The sequence below is a fragment of the Podarcis liolepis genome, assembly GCF_965112155.1.
Source record: "Podarcis liolepis genome assembly, chromosome: 9".
NCBI classification, from domain to species: Eukaryota; Metazoa; Chordata; class Lepidosauria; order Squamata; family Lacertidae; genus Podarcis; species Podarcis liolepis.
The window spans coordinates 51,257,564-51,285,285 of NC_139564.1; the positions used below are offsets into that span (position 1 = coordinate 51,257,564).

At 39.9% G+C, this 27,722-nt stretch overlaps 1 protein-coding gene and 1 long non-coding RNA gene across 5 annotated transcripts in view; one reads left to right on the forward strand and one right to left on the reverse strand.

Moving 5' to 3' along the window:
- Positions 1-25: 25 nt before the first annotated feature.
- The window catches only part of LOC310686406, a 109,652-nt gene continuing 81,955 nt past the window's right edge, over positions 26-27,722 (forward strand). The window contains exons 1-5 of one of the 3 annotated variants that reach the window (XR_014515860.1): positions 354-797; positions 2,707-2,858; positions 9,317-10,249; positions 10,779-11,318; positions 11,683-14,503. This is a non-coding gene — a long non-coding RNA (uncharacterized lncRNA). Of the gene's footprint in view, positions 99-353; positions 798-2,706; positions 2,859-8,139; positions 10,250-10,778; positions 11,319-11,682; positions 14,504-27,722 lie in introns of those variants that run through there. The other 2 variants (XR_014515859.1, XR_014515861.1) reach the window with 2 other exon arrangements.
- PDLIM3 (PDZ and LIM domain 3) lies at positions 2,854-27,125 on the reverse strand. 2 transcript variants are annotated; one of them, XM_083460080.1, is made up of 8 exons: positions 26,687-27,125; positions 19,822-19,973; positions 17,793-17,877; positions 12,390-12,457; positions 6,959-7,222; positions 5,559-5,689; positions 4,014-4,125; positions 2,854-3,460 (listed from the first exon to the last, which is right to left on the reverse strand). In XM_083460080.1, the coding sequence occupies exons 1-8, from the start codon at positions 26,777-26,779 to the stop codon at positions 3,271-3,273; spliced, it is 1,095 nt and encodes a 364-aa protein (XP_083316206.1). In that variant the 5' UTR covers positions 26,780-27,125; the 3' UTR covers positions 2,854-3,270. The 2 variants fall into 2 exon arrangements, with proteins under 2 accessions (XP_083316206.1, XP_083316207.1); XM_083460081.1 differs by lacking the exons at positions 6,959-7,222; positions 12,390-12,457 and adding an exon at positions 13,142-13,329 and having other exon boundaries at positions 26,687-27,117.

Below are 27,722 nucleotides of genomic sequence, written 5' to 3' on the forward strand. Positions count from 1 at the left end.
AAATTCTGAGGTAGATTCGAAAAGTTGGAATAACCGTCATTTTAGATGTTCGTTAAACGGATTTTGTCACCTGGGGAGTTGTAGAGCAAAGCGCCTGAGTTTTTTAATTGTGTCAGATTCATTTGCCCGAAGGTGGTTCTTGTTCTTGGTCTATTTTGCCTTTTAAGACCCAAGCCTTCTCAAGGCTGGTGGCACTGTGCAAAATAAGAAATCCCAGATTGAAACATTAATGCAGTAAGTATATAAGAATTCATGGAACAGAATCAGATTGAAATTCTGCCAGCCATTAAACCAGTATGTAATAATAATAATAATAATAATAATAATGGCTTTTTTTCCTTACGTCAGTGAAGGGGTACAGTTAGGGTTACCCCAGAAAGCCCTAAAAACTCTTTGTGAATTCCCCCCCCCCAGCCGGGCCTCGGCGTACGCATTTTTAAAACTGAATATTCCTCTAAGACAAAAAGCACGAGCTAAGCAGTCCTCTCTGTAACAAAAACGCTGTAACAAACCTACAGCTGAGAACAGTAAAGCTTTTCGCTTCCCAGATCCAAGATAACCTTGTCCTGGTACATTGACTTGCAACATACTTCCGGGAACAGAGCCAGAGAACGAAAAGCAACATTTCTATGTAAGAATCTGTGAAGGGGGAGAGGAAAAAAGGGGTTTGAAAAAAGGATAAAACCTGCTTGTAAAACCCTAACTGTACCCCTTCATTAGAACTCGACGGAACTCAGATCTGGCACCTCTCAGGTGGGTGCCATTGCCATTATAAGAGAACAAGGGAGAAGTTCATGGTGAGTTCCGGCATCTTTTTTTCCTAGAAAATAGCATTAATAATAATAATAATAATAATAATAATAATAATAAAGTTTTATCTGTTTGAAAACTTCAAAAAAAGGAAACCAAAGTTGAGAGGGAGGTTCCTAAAATTATAAAGATCTGAAAACTAATGTAGCCCCACTATTAAGGGTCTCCAAATAGTTCTAGCATTTAGAACACGGTTAGCAAACCCTTCCTACACCTGTTCCACAGCAGCTGAGAAGTCCAACCAACTGGGCTCGATCCCAACAATATTATACAACAGCGTATATGTTACTGCTATATTTAAAAGTTTACTCTGCATTGTGGTTTTGCAGGTACCTTTGTTTGTTATAATGGTTTTGACTAGCATATAAAATTAGACCTGGCATGATGTCACCATTGTCGTGTGGTAGTAGCAGCAACACTTCTCCTTTCAATTCCAGTAGATTCTTATAGAGAACAAAAAGATTCTGTCTCATTTATTTTAATATAGCAGGATTGGAGTCTTATATGTCAGTGTTTCGTGACAATGAAAGAACTGCAGGCTCAATATCTATTTCATTGGAGAAGGAAGATTTTCTGTGTTCACAGACCAATCCCTCCTGTAACCCATGGGTGAAAGCAAATTTTATAACTTGCTTTGCTTACAGAAGGTTCCAGGATGAACCCCAAGCCATCTTCAGATAGGGCTGGGAAAGGTCCCTGGTTGAAACCCTGGTGAGCTGCTGCCAGTCAGTGTAGACAATACTGAGCTAGATGGATTGATGGTCTGACTTAATATAAGGCAGTTTCTTATGTTACTATGTGCACTCCCTACCGCTTAAGCCTCCAGCTGAATAAATGGTACCTTGACATGGTAGGGCCTGTCTTAGGAAATTTATTAGTTGCTGTGGCAACTGTGCTTTTATTTTCCCCCACACATAGCATAAGGGAACTGATGGACACAGCTTGGCCCAGAAAGCAGCAACTTTTCAGTTGACCACTGCAATTGGCAGGTTGACAGTTTTACAATTTAGTCATTTTAGACTTTGGATTTAAGGCAGGGAGGCCTCCATAGATGATAATGTTTTACTTCACTGACTTCAAAATATACTAAGCCATTGTTGTTGCCTTTGGGGCCCTGGAACTCCACTGCAGGTTGATACAGATAACCAAGGTACCCTAGGATAGTTTGGTCATCTGTGTGGGCTCTCTTTGTGAGGATTGCCACACTGACAATGTAGATTTTTTATTATTGGGAAGAGCAAACATCTGTCCTTGTAAGGTAACTCGCCAGAGTTAATCTCTCCCCCTGTATTTAACTTGTTGAATTACCCCACAGTAAGTGTCATGTGCTGGCAGAAACCTCTGGCACACAACCAAACATGGTTCACATATCTTATGCTACTTGTGTCTCTGTTGGGAAAACGATATGCATCGTGCCCTCTGATAGCTTTATTCTCCAGCTCTTTCCTTTCATCTGAGAACTCAATTCACAAATACCTTTTGCAATCTCATCTCATGTATTTGTTTTTAGTGTACTCCCAACCACTACTCTTTCCCCAACAAAAATCATTTTGGTGTCTCTCAGAGAAGGGGCATATTTTCAGGTGGGGGATGTGGCCTGGGGATAGCTCCAGAGGCTACATGGGGGCCTGGATTAGGAGGTTTAGAAAGGGTTTGAGGACTGATATTTTTCCTTCAGGTGAAGATATAGGTTACATCAGAACATTGCAATAACAATGCCTTAGGGAGATAAAGTAGGCTATAGTCTTAACATTAAGGTATATATTCAATTTTCATACTAGCCATCACCTGTCAACAGTCTTGCACTTGACTTCTCTAGACACAAGCTTAAACTTATTTTATCACAGAGTTTTCTTCCAAAAATGTATGAGGTTGAAGTTATTTTTCCCTATGCAGATGCAACAACTGCTAATTTGAGACATCTGCCTCTATTTCACTTCCCTTTAAAAACTTGTGATATTTGCCACCACTGCTTCTACCACCACAAGTCATATTTCTTCAGACATTATATTCCTGAATGTGTCTTCCCACTTCCACTGGATATGAAGGTAACAAACACCTGGGGAGTAAATGCTGCTGCAGAACATGTCTTTTTTAAAAAAGCCATTTAATTGCACTTGTACAGAGAAACAGAGGTACATTTTAAAAATACAGTATGGTTCTCTCACTGTAGATTACTCATAGTATTATACATGAACTCAATTTGCAAAGGATCTTAATATAGCATGTCAGATTTATAACTCATTGGATTACACTGGCAGCCATAGTGATAATGTTTTGGGAAATAATTCCATAGATACCAACATGGGCTACAAGAATGATCATCCTTCTCCCAACTTCTCCATCCTGTCTCCCTCCCTGTTTTAAAAAGCAGAATGCTGGATTGCATTCAGTCGTATTGCTGCTGTAAGCGGATAGTGCCTTATGTGAGCATGCAGGTATTTGTGTCTCTCCGGACAGCTAAGCCTTGGGATAAACAGTGACGGCTTCATATCCCTCTGGGGGCCTCATACGAGCTCGTGCATGAGCTTCACAGTATAATTGCCCCTCCACAAAGAAGTAGCCTTTCTGCTTCAGGTTGAGGTTGCAGTCAGAGCACACGAAACATTCAGGATGCCTGTACTTATCACGTGCCTTCACCACTGTGCCACTGTAGATCAAAGAAAGGGGGGTGAAAATAACATAAAGTTCAATTATGAATATACAAAATCGGGTTTCTTAAAAATGAAAAATAAAATATACCTAGATGCCTGCAAGCCAAAATTTGACTGATGAAAACCATTAAGTAAATTTAAGATACCCTCACCTCTGCAGCTCCTGATCATATGCTGTTACAGCCAGTCTGTACAGCATCTGTTAGGCTCCCTGCTGAGGTTGAATTTCAGTGGGAGCCAAGAAGAGCATGTAAAATCAAGAAGCTTCGCCAACATTTCTTTTAGAGCAACACAGGCTATGCAGACTTTATTTATAGCATTGTCCCAGACCTTATGTAACCTTTTAAAAATATATGCTGCACCAACAAAATAAAACAAAATGCATAAAAATGTGTAATAAAAAATAGCTCTATAAAGAGGTATGAATGCTTTGAATTTTGTTTAACTTCATGAAAGAGAAATCACAGATACCCACCCACCACAAATTGATGTGAACTTTTCCAAAGACCTATGCCATGAATCAATTAGAAGTAAAATAAAATATCTTACACAATTCCATTTCCACACTTGTCACACAAGGGCACCTTTGGCACACTTCCCCCAGCAGCAGGTACCTTCGTTACTGGTGCTTTCACACTCCTTATAGCAGGGGCCCGACCATCTGGAGAAAAAGATAAATATGCCACTTTTGTTTACAGGACAGGACAGAGCTCAAGGCATCTTCTAAGTGTCTTGGGTTAAATGCAATTTAGACGGAGGAAATGGCGTAGGAGAAAAATAATTAAAAATACTCCCTTAGTGTCACATTCTGATCTGCAAAGTTACTAGATGAGATTGCTAATTAGTATTAAAACAAAACAAGGGATTGCCTAACAAAACATATAAAGCTTGATTATTATTTTAACCATCCAAATTCTCTGGCATAATGTTGGTGATTTCCTCAATTTTTAAGCTGTTTTAAAAAATAAGTTCACTCATTATATGCAGGTGCCATATCTATAGACTCTCTCCCTTAGGCACATTCTGATAAACACTAGGGGGCAATCCTCATTCAACACAATTGGATTTACTTCTGAGTTATGGGACTGCTCAGTAAGTTACAGGATTCCATTTAATTAAGCAATAGATATATGCTGCTACTTTTATCTCCCTCTCTCATTTTTACTGTGAACACATGGTCTGCATATGTCTAACCCTCTTGGTTAACATTTTATATTGGTATCACTGTGCATGTTCCAGTTAGGCTTTACTTTATTTAGTGCCTTTCTTCCATTAGGGAACTCAAGGTTCCATGTGTGCCTACTTTACAGTTCTTTATTTGAATGGCTATCAGGGGATAGCTCACTCTTTAAAGGAATATTTTATTTGAAGTGCACTCCAATCCAAGTCTCCCATCTCTGTAAGAAGAGAGAACAGCAACCTTAGAAGTTTCCTATCAACAGGTTGAGTAGGCACACAGGTCACCAGGTCACAGTGTTCCCCACAATAATGAGAAGTATCTTACGTCTAGCTAAATTATTGTAATTCTTTCTTAATTCACATCTGTATATGTTTATCATGGCACGCAAATTTTATGCAGGCTTGTGCCCTTTTTTTGGTGATGTCTTCCCTCTTTTTTGACAATGTGTAAGTGATGTCCTGAGTTGCCTTCTATTAAGTAATTAACAAGCCCAAAACCTGCTTAGCTTAAGCAAAGTGGCTGCATCCAGAGGTGCTGTCTTGCGTGCAAGATTGGGGGCTGTTATACATCATGTGTGAGTGATGTCATGTGCCTGGCACACAATGCATGTGCAATGTTGCACCAGCGGGAGGAGGCCGATTGCAGCACAGTTTAGTGCCTGACTCCTCCTGAGCATAGGAGAGGTAGTTGCATCGTGCAGCTTCCTTTCTCAAGCTCAGGAAGAGGCAGCCACTGAACTGTGTCGTGCTCAGCCTCCTCCGCCCTCTCAATATTGAGGGGGCCTGGCCCTCTGCTAGCATATATTGAGGGGGCCGAAGAAACCTCTGCCCCTAGAAGGTGGCGTTCCTGGCTGCATCATAGACATGTAATGCAATGTAAGTGAAGAGAGATGCCGTACAAAAATGGCAACTAACCAGATTCATCAGAGACCATGTCTTGTAGAATCTTAAAGGAACCGGACTGACGTGGCTTACTCGGTCCTTGCTGATCATCATGTAGCAGCCTATACACATCAGACTGGGGCACTGCAGCTGGTACTGGGTCACTGAAAAATCAATGAGCTGTATGAGATAGTTAACCAGTAAATGTTCACTATAATTGCATTGTTTAAAACAAAAGTGGAAGGCACAGAACTGAACGAAGTCAGATCATGTTCCATTCTAGCAATGTGCAAAAGAAAATCTACACAGAGAACAAATATAAAGTTCAGAAAATGAAGTTTACCAGTTTCAAAGGAAATTAAAGCTTAATCACTTTAGATTTAACTCTTGATTTTTAATCATCATCTTATAGGCAACTGAAGCATCCCACAAGAAGGGTTAAAGCTTCTATTAGTTACTAGACACAAAATACCCCTAGGGAATAATATGGCATTTCCAAGTTCATACTTGGTGAAAATGAACCCCATCAACAAAAACAACTCAAAGTGTTTTTTTTTTTTTTTTTACTGAAATGGTTCCCAAAAGCATGCTTGCCACTACTTGTAATATGATAAATAAATATTTAGTCCAGGAGTGCAGTATGGGTAAAGTCAGTTCACTTAATGAACACCCCAGGGAATCACTGTCCAGAAAATGTAGCTACTTTGTGAGTGCACACAAAATTCTAAAAGTTTAGAGATGCCCAATTTCCAGCAGATTAGCAGGACAATTGCTATATACTTTAATGTAAATGTAATTTATATATAGGGCAATTTATCTGAATGTCTCGTTTCCTGTTGACATCAATTATGGGACTCTTGTGACTGTTTACAAGCTGAGTGCATATAGATTGAGATTTGTTATCAAGTCTCTAGTTGTCAAACTATCACAAAGTAGGAGCTGGACATATAAGGGGAGCTATATACCCATATCAAAGTAACATTTACACAAATTGTATAAAGCTATATAAAAACTTAACCAAACTTAAAACTCTTCATTTCCCTAGGAAGTCAAAATATTTTCTTTCAAGCATTTGTCCCTAATTTAAACATAAGTTAGAATGCATAAAATTTTCACAAACCTAAAAACATTTATATGAAATTTAACCAAACTTCATTTTTAATCTCCCTGGCATGACACAGTGGTTCTCCTAATAATTCTCAATTTAGGCTACATTTTGTCCATCTGTACATCTTCCATAGAACCAAGGTGACAGTCTTTATCCCACTGAAACTGATGACTAAATAGGCATTGACTTTCAGAATTTCACACTGACTTTCAAATTGGTATGGTTTAGATATATTTAAAAGCCTTAACGACTAATGAAGCAACAATAATGGTAGCACTATTCATGCCTTAGAAATAAGCTAACCATACATTGTGGCTTGGATTACCTTATCGGGGTGGCTTCCCCCAGTGCTGTAGAAACCTGCCCCTGCAGTGTTTCCATAATATTGTCATCTGAATACAATTGCATAGGTGTGTTAAACTGAGCATGTACAATCTTGACACCAGGCAGTTCCATTTCTAAAGGAATGTTGGGGGCCATCTTAGATGCAGCTTTCAATTCGGTAGGACAGATAGTGCTAACAGTGCTAACAGAAGAGGGTGTGCTACGTCCGCTGCCGCCGTCAATACCGGAAGGAGTACTGCAAACACTGTGCCAAAAACCAGTACACAAAAATACGTGATGCAAACCAGAGAGGAAAAGATGATGAATAACAGGGAGCAGAAGTATTCTCCAGAGTGACAAAAGCGCCCAAAAGAATCAAATGCAAGAAAAAACACATTTTATGAAAGACAACTTTTGTGTATTTTTCTACTGAGTATAATCTGCCATAATTTTAAAGAGATCACAACTATTACGCAAAACTTCTAAGTTTTATAGTTCATCAAATGTTTGTTTGTCTCATACTACCTCCTTCAGCACATAATTACGTCAAAGATGGCACAGGTTAATGGCCAGATTCGAACAGTAAATCAGAATCAGAAGAAATTTTGGAAGTTAAAGCTTCTCTTGCCAATCGTATGTATAAAATAACAACTTCGTGAGATAATACTGATATTTCCAGTACTGTTCCAATGCATAACTATGATGCTTGCACAGCATTGCAACAGCACTAGTGGAATCTGTTTCCTAAGAACACATTGAGGTAATGGCACCACAAGGCATCCCAAGCACCAGTATGCTAATACAGCAGGTGTAAAGATCTGTTAATTATTTAGTCTTTGATGCCACAGAAATAATCAGACGTGTCAGATTTTCTTCTTGCATTCGTTTTGGATTACAAAAGCCTGCATTCTTTGTCAGTTTTTAATTTAGAGTCCTCAATTTTAAATATTCATTGGTCCAAGACACAAACTACATAGACTAGGACTGTATTAGCAGTTGACCACATATTTTTTTCTTGGTTCAGAATTGCTATGAGACACAAATCTCACTGTGGTAGGAAAAGCTGTGCCTTCTTTACCCATTTAAAAGCCATTGGAACATTACCAATAGAATCAACACATGAGAAGCTGAGAAGAAGAAGAGGAGGAGTTTGGATTTGATATCCCGCTTTATCACTACCCAAAGGAGTCTCAAAGCGGCTAACATTCTCCTTTCCCTTCCTCCCCCCAAACACTCTGAGAGACTTCAAAGAAGTGTGACTAGCCCAAGGTCACCCAGCAGCTGCATGTGGAGGAGCGGAGACGCGAACCCGGTTCCCCAGATTATGAGTCTACCGCTCTTAACCACTACACCACACTGGCTCTCCAGTGTGGAAAAACAAAAAAGGGAATGCCTAGTAGTATGAACAGGAAAGACTCAAGTTGCTCCTAATGTATTTATTATTTATTGTTGTTATTTAATAAATTTCTATGCACAAATTCAGGTATACGTGGGGTGGACTACTTGAGTCTAATTCGAATGGGATGGGGAGTGGATTACTAGCTAAATAATGCTCAGTTGTGGCCAAGCCCTATAATAGTTATATGGCATTATCTGCATCCAAAGCATGGTTTACTAAGACATATAGATGGAACCCCCCTTAATTTACAGTTAATTTAATTTGGAAGCTTAGGGGTAACTTTGAATATTGCAAGAGGCAATTGGCAAGAAATAAATGGGCAACTTGTACATTTATCCCATGTTGAGATGCCCATGGGGTGCCCATAGCAGGGAACGAGAGGTGTGTAAGTGCCCTTTTTAGTTGTTAGATGGGAACTGTGGGGAGTGAACAGACAGTTCAGCTGCACATCCTCTATTGCCAACATTACCATTTTTTTAAGATATGTGAAACTACTCTAAGGATGTGGACTTATTTAGCAGAAATATAACAAAAATAATTAAGTTTTAATTCTGGATAAACATGCTGTAGGACTAATATGTAAATACTACAGCAGCATAATCCTACAAAACACGTTACGTCAGAAAGAAATTACTGGTATACTCTGCATGTGTGCAAAGGACTACAGCCTTACAGAACAATCCTATGCCTCTTTCAAAAGTAAGCCCCACTGATTTCAGTGCGTATTACTGCCTCCCAGACAGTGAGGGTGTAAAATTATTGGACTGGAACCTTAATGTCCCAAATTTGGTGAACATTCACAGTGCCAAATTTTGGGAACATTGAAACCAGATTTCTGATTCATCACTTCTAGTGACTGATGGCAATCACATGTAGATTATTTGCTGCATCTACTGATACCTCTTTGAGTTTTCAGACATTCACAATATTCATTATTTGTCATCTTTCACTGAATTTCAGGTGTTTACTGTCACAAATATTATAAAGATGGAAATATCACCCACAGCTAAATGGCAGCTTTATCTACATCATGGATCCTTTTTCATTGAACTAACTTCCCTCAGGGATGCCATGTGGAATTTAAGTAGGACCATGTTGTCAACTGCCTTAAGAAAATTGCATTCCTTACCATCAAAGGCAAGACAAAGAATTCCAGAAGAGCTGCACATGTGCCAAAGCAAGTAAGAAACTTTACAGTTGCCAGATCACTCAAGCTAAATATCCATACAAGGGGATAGCCATACAGCCACACACCGTTACTCAGAAATAAAACCATGATCCATGTTTGGAAAGCATGAGCAAAGCTTGTCAATGATGATGCTGTTAACTCCAGAAGCTGAAGTGCACTGTTAACGGCCAGGTATTGTTAGAAGCAATAGGGCACTTCCCACAAGTGCTGCAGAAGGAGAAGGAGTGCATTTAGCAAAATATTTCAGATGCCCACCAGCTGATATTTTATGTTGCTATGTAAACTCAAAAAATATGCTCAGCATGGAACTATATACTCTGCAACACAACAAACTTATTCTTACAACACAACTCGGGAGATTGGCGAGGGAGGCCTTAGCTATTGCCTGTTGGCGCTGGTCCTAGGGCATACGGGGTACTGCCCCAACAACCTCAGACTGATCTCAGCCAGTCTCCCTCTGCCTGCCTGCCTTGATAATAATTTTTATTAGTTTTCAATTACAATCCAATAATAGCCTCGTTATAACAATACCAATTTATACTACAATTACCAGTACCAATCGCTCAAATACCGAATTATATAATTTAGATAAGGTGGTCCCCCGCATGCTAGAATTGATGGTTTGATGATTTTATTTATTTCTGCGTTCCAAAATCTTATTAATTTCAGTTACATTCTGGTCATAATAATAATCCCTTATACCAGTGTTTCCCAACCGGTGTTCCGCGGCACACTAGTGTGCCGTGAGACACCGGCTGGTGTGCCGTGGGAGGGAGGCGGGCGAATCGGGCGGCGAGAGGCGGCGGCGGCGAGGATCCGCGTCGAGCCGGGGGCGGCTCCGCGGTGGTGGTGCCGAGCGGCGGGGCAGCGCGCGCAAAAGGGAGGAGCGCGAGACAGCGGAGGAGGAGGAGGCCGGCATGTCCGGGCAGCAGCAGCAACAGCAGCAGCAGCAACTCCCGGCGACGGCTCCTCCTCCGCCTGCTATCGCCGCCACCACCACAACAGCCGCCGCCGCCTCAGCTGCCGCCGTCCCTCAGTCCCTCGCTCTGCTGCCTCCTCCCACCCCGGCAAGGGGAAGGGAAAAAAACTTTCACTTTTGTGCGTCCCTCCCGGCGTGACGCTGCGCGCTGACGTCACGGGGCGGGGCTTTAATGGTGGTGTGCCGCGAGATTTTTTTCCGGTAAACAGGTGTGCCGTTGCCCAAAAACGTTTGGGAAACACTGCCTTATACAGCAACTGCAATATTAATAACTTCTATTCATGTTGACACATTGAAGGTTTTATAAAACTACAAGTGAGGCACTCTGCCTGCCTTCTTGCCTACAAAAAGTCAGAAGGTGGTTCCACCTGTCGTCATATCTCGCTCCACCTGATGTTGGTCTCCTAGACCTCTGCCCAGCAGTCCAATTGCACACCAGCCCCTGCACTGCAATTAGTGCTTCAGTAGTAGGAGTGGTGATGTGCATGCCAGCTTCTGGGGTGGCACCCTGGCTTTGAAACTCCCTGTCCCTTGAAATTGAGTTGGCACTTACTCTAAAAAGCTCAAAACGTAGCTTTTTTTAGCTAGACTTGGGGGAATGGTCACTGACATTTAGTAACTTATTTTGCTTTTATTGTGTTTTTAATGGTATTATGTATTGATGTGAACTGTATTTTACTGAATTTAACTGCTACCCACCCCTAAGATTTTCAGATGAAAGGCGATGTGCAAAACAATCTAAACAAATAAGCAAAATAGTATCATTTGCCTATGAAATAGAAAATAAGAGAAAGGTAAAGGGATCCTTGACCATTAAGTCCAGTTGTGGCCGACTGTGGGGTTGCGGCGTTCATCTCGCTTTATTGGCCGAGGGAGGCGGTGTACAGCTTCCGGGTCATGTGGCCAGCATGACTAAGCCGCTTCTGGTGAACCAGAGCAGCGCATGGAAACGCCATTTACCTTCCTGCCGGAGCGGTACCTATTGATCTACTTGCACTTGGACGTGCTTTCGAACTGCTAGGTTGGCAGGAGCAGGGACCGAGCAACGGGAGCTCACTCCGTCGTGGGGATTCGAACCGCCGACCTTCTGAACGGCAAGTCCTAGGCTCTGTGGTTTACCCCACAGTGCCACCCGCGTTGTGAGATGAGAAATGAGAGTATCAATGTGTAATTTGTTAATGACACATTAACTGCAAAATGCTCATCTCCTGCAGGACATAAACATATGTAGCTCTCCATTTTCAACCCTCAAGTCACTTCCTCCATTGAAGAATTGTATAAGAATGATCATTAAGCATTCCATAAAGGACAGAAACATCCCTATCAAACTCTATCCCTGCTCTGTTTCATCAGAGTGCCATCTTGTTCTTATCCACTGGTGTCCTTGGATGTACGGTAGCCTTAGCCTGTGGAGGTTCAATATGAGGTCCTTCCCTCCTTTCTCATTCTCCCTTCTAGCCCAACATCATAGTGTTGTAGTTTGTTTGTATGTGCGTTACTACATATTTTAAAGCCCTGTAAGTAATGTTACGTGTGATATTTCAGTTTTGATCTCTGTAATGCACCAAACAATTCTCTGATGTAGGTTCAGTTGAAATTAACCTGATTGCAGGCGCATTACTGCTTGGCAGATTGTTGTGGCTTTGATCAATAATTGCACAAAAAGTGTGCCCTTTCACTACTATTCTCCATGACAAATGAAACAGGCGTTTCTTTTGGCATTTGATCTCAGATTTATAGGTGCTGCAAAGCAAGCATTTATCCATTAGAAGGCTTTACAACATACTGAAATAGCAATGTTACTGTTTTCATTAAAAAACAAAACACCATGCACCCAGTTACAGATTACACAGAGAAGTTATAACCTGCTCGGGCCTGAGACTATGAAAGGTTTGGGCCGAATGTTATGCTTGTGTTCAAAGTAGCCCAAGTCCTGGAGAAGAAGAAGAAAAGGAAATACAGGGTTGTTGTTGTTTTTAACTTAAGCAAGCATATTTGCTTCCAGAAAAGATTAGTTAACATACATGTTGTAAATTATTGAGTTGTTAGTTATATAGTAGTAACATTAATACATCTGATATTATTGTGAGAAAAAGAGAACAATAGGAACAATCAAGCCAAAGTTAACTTTTTAGGCTACAAGCCTAAGCTCACGTACTTTGGAATATGTCCCATTGAACACAGTGGGACTTACATATGTGTACACATAGGATGAGGCTGCACACCGTTTTTATATATATTGCCTGTTGCAATCAATAATACTTGCAGCCTGATCCTATCCATGTTTACTCAGAAGTAAGTCAAACCAATGGGGCTTGCTCCTGTGTGCATCTTGTGTGTGCATGCACATAGGATGTGCCTTCAGTATTTAGCTTTGGCTGGAATGTGCTTAATAATAATAATGTCTTGTGTAGCCAACCCCCTGAAAGAGAAATGTCTATAATATTGGTCTTGCTTATTTGAAGATTCATTTTAGAGGTAAATTTTTTGAATAACATTTTGTATATTTTGAGCATCAGGAAAGAAAGAAAAAAGAATAGCAAGAGCTGGACTTGAGACCATGAAGCCAGTTAAACAGATGTTGCAGCAAAAGACCATCTTAGAGCATCTTACTTACTTTGCAGGTGAATTGGGGATAAGGCCCCGCAGCTGTCCATGAAGAGCATCATGTATATTGCCAGATGAATACAGCCCAATGGGAGAGTTATAGGCAGAGCTCACCACCTGTCTTTTGTTATCGAGATTTGCTGCTGCAACAAAAGGCTGGGCCCTTCTGTTGTGAGCTGTACCAATGGGCTTGAATTCCTGTGCATAACAGGCAGACAAAATACACAAAGCTACAATGCACATTAAAGCCAATAACAAGCACAACTGGCAATGCTTCTACTTATTAATAAAACACATCTTGCTGCAAACCACTAAGCAAGCATCCTGTGTTTCACCATAGAAAATATATGGAGGAGTATAGGGAGGATATATACTTATAGACAATAACATGTCATTGCTAATTTCTGTAGAAGAAACTGTAAATTTGACTGTGTAGCTAAATATGGCTGTAATTAGATATTACATAAGAGGTGCAGTCAAAATTAGTAGCCACCATGCCTTCTATCTTCCCCAGTAACTTCTAGTAATCCCAATATGAGTCAACTCACATTGTCATTGAAGTTTATTTCTCCCTGCAAATTGCATCCAATAAAGGGACATGGTATTGGCAAAACTCAGCATTACACATGTAATGACATCGTTTGGATTGCTAGACGTTATCAGGGATTGGGGAGAGGGTTCTCTGTCTCAGATTAAATAACAGAAACCTGCAATCCTATGCATATTTAATTTGGGAGTAGGTCCCCTTTAAATCAGTAGGATTTATGTCAGAGTAAACATGTTTCAGATTAAACTGTGAAAGGATGCTTTCAGTCAGTCTTGGACATGGATAGCTTGCCCTGGTCACAAGGCATTAGTAACTTTAAGACTTTGATTATTGAAATGCTCTCTGTGGAGTCAACATTGGGCCCAGTCTGGAAGCTCCAGCTGGTGCAAAATGCTGCAGCTGGATTGCTAGTAGGGCCAAACTACCACCAGCACATGACTCTAGTGCTGAAAAGCTTGCACTGGCTATCCATATATTACTGGGCCAGGTTCAAGGTTCTTGTATTAATTACTGCAGGATATTTATAGCTGTCAAATCAAAAATTCATGTTTTTCTAGCTAGGCACATAATGGGGCTGAAGCTCATAGAGTTTTCCTTCAGTTCTTACTAGAGAGGACTGTGACATCACTTCCCTTTTGTGTCCTGACAGGAAGAGGTATAACTTAGTGTGCTCCTCCCTTCCTGGGCACACCTTTTTTTCTTATAACCTGTAACCTTCAGCTCAGACTCTAAGCTAGACTTTAATGTCTCTTAGTAACTTAAATAGCATTTTAAGCCTGCCTACATTTTGCTGCTGTAACTGCTGTTCTTGAAGATGTAGACTGAGTGAGTAAATGTTATTTTAACTTTTCCAGAAAACCTATTGTGTGGTTATTATTTGAGGGGGAGGAAAAGGTGGGTAATATCAGGAAAATCCAGCCTGCCTTAAAGCACCCTGGTTTATTAATGTTAAAAGGCTAAAACTTGCTTATACAAGCTCCCTTTTAAGTGGCAAAGGAATGGCACTCTGCTGAACTCAACAATGTGAGGAAGGATAAAATCTAATAAATATATCCTCTCCTAGCCTCTAATCAAATCTCAACAATTACAAGACAACAATTGGGGTCAGATATTTTAAGGACCACTGATTCCTTATATCCCTGCCTAATTGCTGAGGTATTTGGGGAGTCACTGTTAGTGATCCCCCATAGCTCACATGCACAGTTCATAGCTGTGCATTCAGTATTGTGGGTCTAATTCTGTGGAATATGCTCCTCGCTGGCTTCAAACAGTCCACCTCTCTGTTTAACTTCTGGTATTTCTTATTTTAGCAGGCATTTTAATGCTAAGATTTTCTGATTTTATGTTTTAACCAGATTTGTGCTTATTGATTTTTTTGTAACCTTATTGTTTACCACTTAGAGGCTACTGTTGAAACAATCCTAATAATATTTTGCAGGAGGGATTGAAGCAGATTCCAGGAAATTTAGGTTTAGTAGAATGTGTGCTTTTTATTTAAAATGCATCTCTGGGTTATTTGTGGGGCATAGGAATTCATATGTTTCCCCCCAAAATATAATCCATCCCCCCACAAGCTCTGAGGGACAGTGGCCGGCCCCCTGCTGAAAAAGTTTCCTGTTGTATATCCTCCCACAAACGCATCAGAATAAATGCTCCATAAAGACCAGATATAATCTAACTTCTGCATAAGCTTTGTGCAAGCAAGTCAAGATTAATGTTAAATAAATAAGCTGTCTGGCGGAGCCCACAGCAATTTTTGAAATGAAAAGGCTAAATAGCCATTTAAATTTTTTAAAATGCATCTATTTTCCACATGTACTAACGTCTTGGCATATTTGCTTGAAAAGTCTCACAGCCACAAATCAGCTTAACCTTGAGTAAAAAAAGACATGGACACATAATAGGTATGTGTGTGTGTGTGTGTGTGTGTGTGTGTGCGCGCACTAGATCAGTGTTCTAAAAGTAGACAAGACTAAACTGAAAAAGACCCAGCATATAAGCAAACACCATAGTGTGGAGTTCTAAACAGAATGCTTCCAATATCACTGAAGTTAAAGGACAAAAGTGCCACTGAAACCAAAAGCCCAGATCTACAGCCTACTTAAGTGAGGCTATTCACTTGCTTGAGTCATTTTGGTTGATTTAGTAAACTAATCTTTAAAAGTGTGGGCACACCTGGCATTGAAATATCTTGTAAACTCAGCCACATGTTTCAGCTGTGCACATTCTGTAGCTAGAAGCAAATGCAGCAAACCCATAGCATGCCATATTTAGCACATCAGCATCCTAACAATAAAATCTGCAGTTGTATTTTTTTATTCAAACACCCACCCTTCGTCCATATAGCTGAGAAAATATGCTTAAAAATATGTGGGAAATACTTGTTAATATCTCAAAAGCCAGACAGGTTGAGCAAGATTTCCACTTGTTTGGTATATCAACCTAATGGGATGGTTGATAAATGCAAAGGTTTATACTATCAGTGGGGCTTACTTCCAAGTAAATGTGCTTGTGGAATCAAGGTGCATTTCTAAGAATGCAAGTAAATCCTATATAGTCAGAAACCATGTTATATGTAAATTAACTTTGATAAATATATCATCAACTGGTTTTTAACTGGGATTAGTTTACAGATGGAAGTGCAGAAAGAGTACATATTATAACAACATCATATTTGTAATGTCTTACTGTAAAAGTATATCATTGCTGCAATGAGTTTATTTTAGTTTCTAGAAATATCACCATGTGCACAAAGTGTAAATGGCAAAGCAAGCAACAGAAAAAATAACAGTCCAGCTTTTGCATTTATTGTATGAATAAACCTCTAAAATTTGTCTGATAAATTCACTGAGAACTCAAGACCAAATTTAAATAGTAATCACTGCACATAATTTATAAGTCCCAACAAAGCTGTTAGGGGCATATCACACAGATAGCTCTAAATGGTGGACACCTTTTGAATTTTACAAGCACCAGAAGAGTATTTTCAAACAAACCAGTTGGCCTATTTATCAGGATGGCATTGTATAGGTTAAAATGTGTGGTTTGAAAAGACCATTTTCAGCATTGTAAAATGAATTCAGTATTTTTGATTTTGACATATTATTTTGTTACTGAGATTTCAAACAATGCAGTATTTCTATTATGCATGCCTTAGTTTCCAAATATTATTACTATTCAAGCTCACTGTGTGGTGTGCCCCTAACAGATATCACAAGTTACTTCAGATCAGTTCATCTAGAATAATGACTACCCGAATGGGTAATCTGTTTAGTGTCACACACTAACTAACCATAAGCATGCATTGTTAAGAAAGTTACATCATCAGTGTTACATCCAGGATGGCTGTAAATCAACCAGGCTGAGGATACAGTAGAGGGTTTCTGCCTAACCAAGGAAGATAAGACTCCCTCAGAATTCTGAGACTTTAAAATTTCAATTTGGGGACACATCCACATTATACATTTAAAGTACTATTATACTACTAACAGTCATGGCTTCTCCCAAATAATCCTGGGAATTGTAGCTTAAGGCTGCTGAGAATTTTGGGGAGACCCCTGTTCTCCCCAAAGAGCTACAATTCCCAGTGTGGTTTAACAATAAGTCCCTCTTCCCAGGAAACTCTGGGAATCGTAGCCCTGTGAGGGCAGGGGGTCACCGAACAATTCTCAGCTCCCTTAACAAACTACAATTCATAGGATTCTCTGGGAGAAGCCATGGCTTTTCAAGTGATATACAGTAATGTATGGCACAGATGTGGCTTGGGTTAAGACAGTAGACTTATTTGGGTTAGGTGTGATACTCAGGTGAGTGAGGATGAGTAAATTTAACCAGGGGTCCTTGGGGTCTTTCCCTAGAAGCTGTTTTCAGTGTCAGGATTCGGCTCTGGAACATGTGAGGTATTAAGAATTTAATGGCTCAAGATCATGTCCAGAACAGATGTAAGAATCTTACAGCTTCCAATGGTTTTTCATACAAAAGTATAGGGATATACTGCTTTAAGATAACTTATGTTTAACAGGAGGTTAACTAGACGTTGGGAAACATAATAAAGATATAAGTAAGCTGCTGCAAAATACAACGGGAATGCTGCTGATTTAAAGCAATTTGCTACCTGTGGTTCAGCTTCCAAGTTCACTTTGAATGGATGTGGACTACCATCTTCTGTTATTTGCGGAGACCACATTCTTGTTTCTGCCCTGTAGGGTGAAAAATGAAGAATCCTTAATATAGCACATCTGCATTCAATGTGTTATGCAATCCTAAAGCCCCCAAAGCTTTTGTCTCTCTTTTATCACAACACGAAAACTTAACTTTTAAATAAGTTAACTGTTTATTTGTATATTAAATCTTATGAAAAGTAGACAATACTGAATTGGTAACTAAAGAAAAATAGGACAGTGGTCCTTTAGTTTTTGTTGAGCAGGGAAAATTTCAGATAATGCTTGTAAGCTTACTTGTGGCAAAAGAAAGATAAGAGGAATTGTGAAAGTCTAAGGATGTTTCCAAATGGGGGTTTAATATTGCAAATAGGTCATTGGCAACAAGTTATGTCAACTTAACAGAATTATCTCAGACAGGGTAAATCTAAATTAAATGTGGGTGGGATTCAAGCTGGCATTTTGAAATCAATGTGTATGGCTGCTGTGAAAGACTTTGCCTAAGCAGCACTGATCCCCCAATAAATATCTATCTGGGAGCACCCCATAGCAATACAGGCAGGAGTGACTTGCTGGGTGTTGTGGAGCCACTATACCAGCTTCCTAGCAGATGGGCTGCTGTTGCTTACTCAGAGGGAGAGGAGGGGAGAGGCAGTGGGGATGTTGGCACTAATCTGCTGGTGTGTTTGCACCACACCAACCTCCCCACTGCCTTGTCCCTCCCGTAAGCAACAGCAACACACCTACCAGGAAGCTAGCAAAGTGCCTGCGTCCCAACTGGTGAGCCACTTCTGAATCCAAAGTGTGTGTTTTTAAACAAAACATAAAATGGATACAATCAACCTGTTTCGGGGTGTTTTTTTTTAAAGAAAAGGTTGTGCTTGGTAAGAATGTGTACAGTGGAAAAGCTGAAGCATGTAAGGACAATGGTAACATCAAGAATAGAATGGGTGGGCTATATCTTACAATGCAATTAGGCGAAATGCAAACTTTTGCCCTTTACTGCAAATTGAGCTAGGATTTAGAATTTGGTTGCTTTGGTGTCTGTGAAAAGAAGCAATGCCCCAAGTTTCTATGGACAATAGCATACTGGAATTTGAACCAGCAGCCTTGGGCCTGGAGACAACTTTACTTATACCTCAGAGTCATGCTCCCTTGCTGAATTCCTTGTTATCTTATCCAGCTACTGTCTCCAGTTTCTGCAGTCTCACACTCCTCTTGTTGAGCCCTGCAGGGCCCTGACTAACTAAACATTGCCCAATCCAATTCCAGCTCGCTCTTGAGCAGCAGGTTATTCTGTGCTCATGCTTTCTCCCTGTCCTTACTTTGCTTGCTTCTGCCTGATTGGCCCCTTGACTAGCATTTCTTGCTCTCAAATCACCCACTGATGGGTGGCCTGGGAGACAGCCTCATTCCATTGTGTGCCTTCCCTTCAAGGCCAAACTGAGTACTATTTTGTTTCGAACCTGTAAGGAGCAGTGCTGTTTAACAGTGGGACTATTTAGTAGAAAATAGTCTGAGAAGCTGCAGAAGATATATTACACCAAGGGAAACAGGACTAGGAATTGTCATGGCAATCTTGCCACATTATCATGCCAAGAACATCTAGGATGTTGGGCCCAGAAATATATTGGATCCATGGATATGAATGTTTGTAATCATCAGATAATGGCAAACTTTAATTTAGATGGGAAATATTGAATCCATTACAGTGGTGCCTCGGGTTAAGAACTTAATTCGTTCTGGAGGTCCGTTCTTAACCTGAAACTGTTCTTAACCTGAGGTACCGCTTTAGCTAATGGGGCCTTCCACTGCCGCTGCGCCACCACCGCACGATTTCTGTTCTCATCCTGAAGCAAAGTTCTTAACCCGAGGTACTATTTCTGGGTTAGTGGAGTCTGTAAGCTGAAGTGTTTGTAACCTGAAGCGTCTGTAACCCGAGGTACCACTGTATTGTACTCCAAGCATATGGCGAAATCTTACCTCTCAATTTTCAGACAGAGCTGGTGTGACGCTGCTTTAATTCTCTCTTGTGCATCATTGTGAGTCATGTTTTCTGTGCCATAGCCATCAATAGCTATAATGATGTCACCAGGGCACAAATTGGCTTGTGAAGCTTTGCTTCCTGGAGTGATCTGAAAGAAACACAAGATGTTTCTTTTAAATGATAAGTAGACCTGTTTCCACCTAAGAAGTTGTATTGATTTCAGTGCAACTTATTTTGACACAAGGGATGTGGTGAAACTTCACTTAATTTCAAGTATGAGCTGTAGTTGATCTGTGACTCATTGTGACAGGCATATAAGCATTAGCTTCTATTTTTTATTATTATTTTGGTGCTAGCTGATATTTTAGCATTTATTTATTTCATAAAATTTATACACTTTTGATTGTAGAAAAAACAAAGCTGTTTACAAAAAACCCCTCAATAAAATTATACAGCAATAGTTTAAAACATGCGAAGAGTTAAAATACTAAAACAAGCTTATGTTCAGAAGAGTTTTGGTGCTGCCAGTGAGGACAGACAACTGTCATCTACATTATGTTGCATGACATGGAATGTGCAGCAAGGGACCATGAGTCAACAAGTCTATTTGCAATGGTAATATAGATTTCTCAGTGTTTTATATGAGTTATAATGCCATTGTTTAGCAGTATGGATGTATAAAACAGAAACTTGCTCTCTAATTTTTTCTTTATCTACTTTGCATATGGATGGGGTGATGATGGTTGGCACACAGGTTATATAATTTGTTGTGCTTTATACAGTTTTACGCATGTAACAGGTTTTGTTTTTGGTTTAATACTTTTGAAATTTGTTATAATTACAAAACAGAGGAAAAAAGCAAACATTGCTCACTCAGGTCTGGTGTGGGTGATGGTTGTGGCCTGGCAACCTTGGGACTAGTTTCTTCCATGAACCACTCCTTCCTATTGGTTTCTATACCTCTCCTTGTAAAACAGAATGTTAAACTGCACAAGCCTTTTCTAGAAGGCTGAAGAATTCCAGAAATATTTCTCTCTTCAAAAAATACCAGACATGAAGCATGTGATACAGAGGTTAGCAAGTGATATATTGGCTTGAGGAAATGCTATGGGTTTTGGAAGTTCCAGACCTGATCTCCTCCTCAGCACATTCCAGTGTTGCACAGTGGTTAGAGTGTCAGGCTAGAACCTGGGAGTCCAGGGTTTAAATCTCCACTTAACCATGGAGTCCACTGAGTGACCGTGAGCCAATTACTATTTCTCAGTCTTACCTACCACACAGGGCTGTTGTGAGGATAAAATAGAGAGGAGGAGAAGCATGTACACCACCTTGAACTTCTTGGAGGAAAGGTGGGATTCTAATTGTAGCAAGAAATAAAGATTTCAAATAACTGAAATGGTTTCCAAACTCTTGTGGCATTGTCACAGAGTGACCAAACAGAGAATATAGTCTCATTTCGGGGATGTATTTTTTTAAAAATTATAATTTTGCTATGGAGAACACTTAGGGGTAATTTCTGGTATGTTACAGTTTCTGTACAATGCCTTGCACAGCACAGGGCATTTAGAAATCTCATCTGGTTCAGCATTTCCTAGAATGTACCAGTTCAGATTTCAGATGAGATTCCTTGTCTACATAATTCGCCCCTCGTATGTGAAAAGCTAGTGTGACTGAAAAAGCTTCTGATGTGCTAAAAAAAATTATGCATACCCATGTTGGATTTCTACCTGTCATGCCATTAGTAAAGGCTCACCAACCCTACTAGAGAATAAAAGTTGTCTGCCTTACTAATGTGTGGTTCTTACTGATGTGTGTATCCTAGTTTTCAAGAGAGAGAGAGAGAGCTATTGTTTGGAAGCATCATTGCTTGATAAAGCTTTTTTTGTGAAACATGACAATATTGTAATCTACTTGTCAATTGCTTCATCTGTAAATCCACCTTCTCACAGTTATTAGATAAGGAAATATTTTGCTTCTTTCATTGATGTGCTTAACTGTCTCTTAGCATGCTTTTATTAATCCACAAACTGCTCTTTTTGCCTTAGTTGCATTGGGTTTGGTGGCCTTCAAGCAAGCAGTGCAGTATGTTGACGATTGGGCTGCAGTTCAATACACTTCTATACTTAGCTTGTCTGGATTATCTGCCCTGAGGTTTTACATTTGCTTGAAACCTTCCAGAGGGTTGTCTTACTGTATTTGGTTTGGGTAACCACAGATAGCTTTTTGATTATGACATCACTTCTCTAGATAAACAGGTGGTAGTAGCCCCTTCTGTCTCTCCCTTGTGAAGTCTTTACCTGATTGACTAGGCTACTCTGTTTTGCTATGGTCTGTTTAAAACTCTATGCTACTAGAAAATCAATTCCAAAAAGATTTATTGCTTAATTTGAAAGCTATTTTTGAATGATCATGCTGTCTTGTCACAAATTGATGGGAAATTGGCATCGCTAAAGAATTTTTTAAAAAAAATATGTACATCTTCATCTTGAAAAACATAGATCTGTCCTGTATCATTTTCCTAAGGATTCAGTACAATTCTCTTAAAATGATAGCCTGAGCCACTAGGAAATAAGTCCCTCATCCGTAAATACCTTTACTTAGAAAAGTCCAATAAGTTGTCATTAAAAGCTCCCGATAGTGAAAAGTTAAAACTATACAATGTATGGTAGACACTATTGCCTTGATGCAATTATTCTTTGAAGGTGTGAATGTGTACAACATGGGGAACCTGCAGCCCTCCAGATGTTGTTGAGTTATAACTTCATTCAGCCCCACCATGTAGCCAGAGACCTGGACTGACAGGAACTGCATCTTCTGAAGGGGGCTGCAGGTTCCTTGTCCATGGTATACACGGATCCCACTCAATCTTCAGGTGTTCCAGCACTCACTTCAAATAAGGGTTCAGTTCTGGATGTGCAAAGGGATGCTCACACAGAGCTTGTTCCTTCCATTGAAGTGTATAGGGAAAGTCTAGTTATCCAGGAGCTCAACTTCATTTACCGGTATTTGGAGTGCATGCAGACATTCAACCTGAGATAAATGTATTCTTAAAACTGTAACTGTGGCTGTGTTCACACTTCCATTTACTGTGCACTTACTGTGTTTCCACTGTTCAGTTTTAAATTTGTGTTTACATAGTGTTATCAAAAATGCATATTTATCCTGTACTTTGGTATAAAATGCTACGGTTTGGTGTTTTGTTTCTCAAACAAAATAATTTGACTCCCATGTATATTTCCTATGGTTTGCACATGGATAGTTCAAGATACCCTCAAGCCAGTTACCTTAAAAATGGTTAACCTAAGCTGCTTTAGGGCCATTGATTTTAGAACTTGCTTTGATAAATCCACATCTTTTGGATCAAGGAGTTAAGGTTTTATTGAACTGATTTAAAGTATTCTGGGGCTTGGGCCCGCACTTTAGAGATCCATTTCTAAATACTGAACTGTTACATATAAATGAGAAAAAGAATCAAAGTAGTTGACATATGTTAACATCAAACAGATGTACCAGTAAAACTTAAGGCATCCGTCTTCACATTTGTCTTTTTATGTAAACATGCCTTGTAGCACGGAGCAGTAGGCCTTGAAACAGACAGTTAATGAGTTCTTGTTCAGCAGCTCCCAAAGCTACTTGTCTCACAGCGACTCAGATAATACCAAACAATTTACTTCTCAGTAATTAGGTATAAATGCAGCTCCTCTTTCGTTAATAGAACTTTAAACTTGACTGAGCTTATTGTAAACAAATGCAGGCAAGAAGCCTAGCGTTACTAAAATACTTTTCTTGAGAGATAATGGAAAGTCCTTCCCTCTTATAATGCCATAAAAGGCAATAGGAGTCCAAAAACTCCACAGTGTCTTCTATTGTTTTTAAGCTCAGACATTGTTTCCCTTTCTCCAGTGTGTCCATGTCAGATGCCATAAGCATGCACCACATCAGCTTACATGTGCTTTGTGCATTTTATGAAGGTTAAACACTCAGAGTGCATGGAATTCTGGTGAAACAAACTACTCTTTGTTTATGGTACTAGCTAGCTGTGTTGGTTTTTCTTTGAGTGCCTAAATTTAGTACCTTAACTCTAACAAGAGTTCTGATTTGAAATACTGTTAAGTCAGCAGTAATTCTTCAACTCCTTACACTGGCATTTTTTATTTGTGTAGTTGTACTTTTTCAATCAGACAACAAATTTGAGAGGATAATACGTTTAGATATTCTCATTCTGAAAGGAATACTAGCTGTATATGTAGCATCCAGTGAAATTGAAGTTGTTTGTAAAATAGTGATATTGAAAGTACATCTGGAATTTTTAACACTTAAAGGGCACGATCTGCTCTGTAAGGCTACGATCCAGTGCACAGTTATTTGTGAGTAATCACCACTGAATGCAATGGGAATTTATTATGAGTAAGCCAACAAAGGGCTGTGCTGTTAATCACTTTTCAAAGTTCTATTAATGTCAGTTAAGGATGTGCCTGTCATTTCAATTGACCTCAGTGAGATTTAAACTACTTTGTTGCAGTAGGAGCATTTTTATTTTTGTTATTTATTTCAAATATTTATCCTATCTTTCAGTCCGTAGAGGTCTTCAAGGTTGTGGCCAATTAATTCTACTTGTGCATGCAGTAAAATGAAATAAATGAGAGAGGTGTTGAAATCACAGTTCTTGCATAAGGCATTGGCACTGACTTTATTTGCTCAGCATTATAAAGTAATGGAAAATGCAGAAATGTGAATTCCAAAATTAGGTCTCACAGTTTTTGTCCACAATGGCAACATTCCACATCCTTGTGCATGCTGCCTCAGGATAAAGATATGGAGTGGCTGTGCATGTTTGGGCAAAAATGTATATCAATCTGGATGGCTCAACAAGGATTTATGCTCCTGTAAAGGACGTTGTGTACAGATGGTGTGGCCTTGAAATAGTTTGTTGTTAATGAATCAATCCTAAAACTATATCATCTCTTTGCTGATTTTTGAGGTCAGCAAAGTAACCCCAACTGATTCAGTATGAAGACTCTCTGAGTTAGCATTGTAGTAGACATGTTAAGTTGCTCCTAGATGAACTCAATAAAATTACTAACCTGATTTGCTTTAGGGAAGTATATCCCACTTGACAACAAGGTCCCAGTTACAAACCAACAGGGTGAGTGTGTAATCATTTTGAAAAATATCTGAAGATAGCACTCAGAAATGTCTACATTTGATCCTTCAGTTGTCCCCTTATTAGGCACAATTAATTACATCATTACCCCACTCTCCCCGTGAACTCTCATTATGCTGATTTTGTGTGAACTTACCCTAAATGTGAAAATGAATATGTATAGCTCCTTTCCCCAAGAAGCTATCCTGCAAATTCCTTTTGTACAACTTAGTTAAACTAGTTAACTGACACCCAGCTGTGTTATTGTATGGAGATGCACATCTGGAGTGGCTTGAGGAGGTGATGAAATGGAAAAGCAGTGGGCTAGAAAAGGATTGTGCCCCCTTTGCTTCTCTACCTCAAATTTCTGACTCCTTGAGTTTCTTTTCACTAGAATAAGTAGCATAAGGGTTTCAGTCGAAGAGTTTGCATGATGTTCCGTTCTTTATATATGCCATCTTTGTGCTTGAACAGGGAAGAGAACATCCTTTTAAATTTTCAAGTTATCATATGCACGTTAGAGTTCCAGTTAGGTGAAGTGAAGTGGGTGGCTGTGTACCTCTCAGTTTGAAAGCAAAACATCACAACCAAAAATAAGGAGGTGGTTTCTATAAACTTGAGGGAGCCCTGGGTAGATTGAAGTATGCAAGTTTGTAAATTAAAATAAAACCCCCCAAATGGTCCAAGAGGAACCTGTGAGTTTCCAGGACATACCGAATATGATAGTAGTTGAGCCTATATGGAGAAAGCAAGAACAGACTCATCTTATTTCATCAGAGATGGACGTTCTAGGTTCACATTAATGCTATGGTTAGGAACTCCTGTATTTGCTGCTACATTTTGCTTTTTTTGAGGAGGAAACTCAAGTATGCAAAAAATTGAATTTATCCATTGCTTTCTACAGGTTTCTCTCGTTTCTGTTCATAGGGGAGGTGGGAGGAAGGCTCTGAAAGCATTGGAGGGGTGAATAATCAAGATGTTACAGGAGGAAGCAAAGGAAAATAAGACACATTCTCCAGTTCCTTAGTCTCCAAACCCTGACTCCCCTTCATGTAGAAACAAAATGCTCAAGTTTGGGGCTGGCAGCCAGACCCAAGCTTGAGCCCCTCTAGCAGTATTTATGGGGAGGGGGCAGGGGTGGAAAAGGTGTCCTCCCACCTTCTCCTAAGCAGTGCTATAAATGCCCTGTTCCAGGTTGTCTGAAGCTAAGTGGTGGGGGGTGAGGGCACTGCACTGCAAAATTGTGTTGCAAATTTGGCCCTATTCCAAATCCCACTGGATTCAATGGGGTCACAGGTAAGCGGATTACAGGACTGCAGTCCAGTGAATCCTGTGTCCCCTTACCTGAGATTGATTCCATTGAATTGAGTGGCTTTCTTCTTCTAGAGACATATCTAGGATTGCACTGGTAACCATTCATGTGGTTGGGTAGAAGAATATTACATTAGAGTAAGGGGTGCATGGGAAGAAATAGCAGTGTCAAGTCTGCTCACTCTTCTTGACAAGCATATTAAAAGAAACCCTTCAACCATTGATTGCACAGTGCAAAATTAACAACCACCTGTGTTGTGTTCTTTAAAAATACAAAGCATTCAGCAAAGCATGTATTGTCTGAGGATGAGTAAGACACCATCAGCTCCTGCAGACTCCACACTTCCACAACTTCAAGGATGCCATTGTAAGAAAAAGAAAAGAAAAGAGAAGGGAAAAGGACATACCCTGGATATGATTAACGGCTGCTTAAAATCTATCCCTCCTGTCAGCCTGAAGCCCCAAGGCGCCGGTCCTGGGAGGACAACGTTCTGTGGCATTTTTCAGCAATTTTCTGAGGGTATCTTTTAATGGTTCCCTTTTCTTCTTCCTCCTCCCTAGATCTCTGTAAGAAAGGGTTCCTGTCAGCTTAGCAGTGGTTCCCTGGACTGAGCAGTAGAGCCTCTCTCCAGCACGCCTTAGAAGTTTTCGTTTTCCAGCTGCTGTATATCACCCCTTTATCTCTGCTCCTCAGTGACGTCAGCAGTCCCAGGCTGCCTCCACTCAGAGGGGGGAGCAGTACCAACTTTGGTAAACTAAAATCTGGACACTGCTCTGTGGACTTTACAACTTCCAAGCAGCTTATTAGCTGTTTCCCAGGAGTCTCCCAAGCCTGCACTCAGTGGCGCTTCGGGTTACAGCCTCCTGTTGGCCTCTTAAAACTGGCCGGCTTCCTTTTTGATGATGTGGTGATTGAATTGTGCATCTCTTGACCACCGAATCTGTGCTCTCTAACTCTCTGGCTGTCCTGCCAGTCAATTAATTAATATGCACCTCAGAATAAATAAATACATAGTCTTCCTTAGTTTGCCTCTGCCTCTGTTTCCCCTCCACTCTTCTCTCTTGATTCCTATGTGCTGAATTTTGGTTAAGTTATTCAGGAAAAGTCCCTGTTCCCTTGTAAATTCATCATGCGTATTGATGGCACTTTATAATAATTAAAAATGGCAAGATATTTATTTTATATAAATAATTGGTTTGCAAAAGAGACAGTTTGCCAAGCACTCATTTCCCTGCTATTCACTTCCCACATCATCTCTTTTCTTCATATTAATATTTAAAATTGCTACTATAAGATTTATTCATGAATTCATTTTATTTCTTAGTGTGTTTGTCCTGCCTTTTGGCCAAGAGAAAAGGCTGAATTTCACACAATTTGCATTCTGTTTTTTTCCAAAGAACTCAGGGTGTCATATTCTGTTTTCACAACAACCCTGTGAGGTG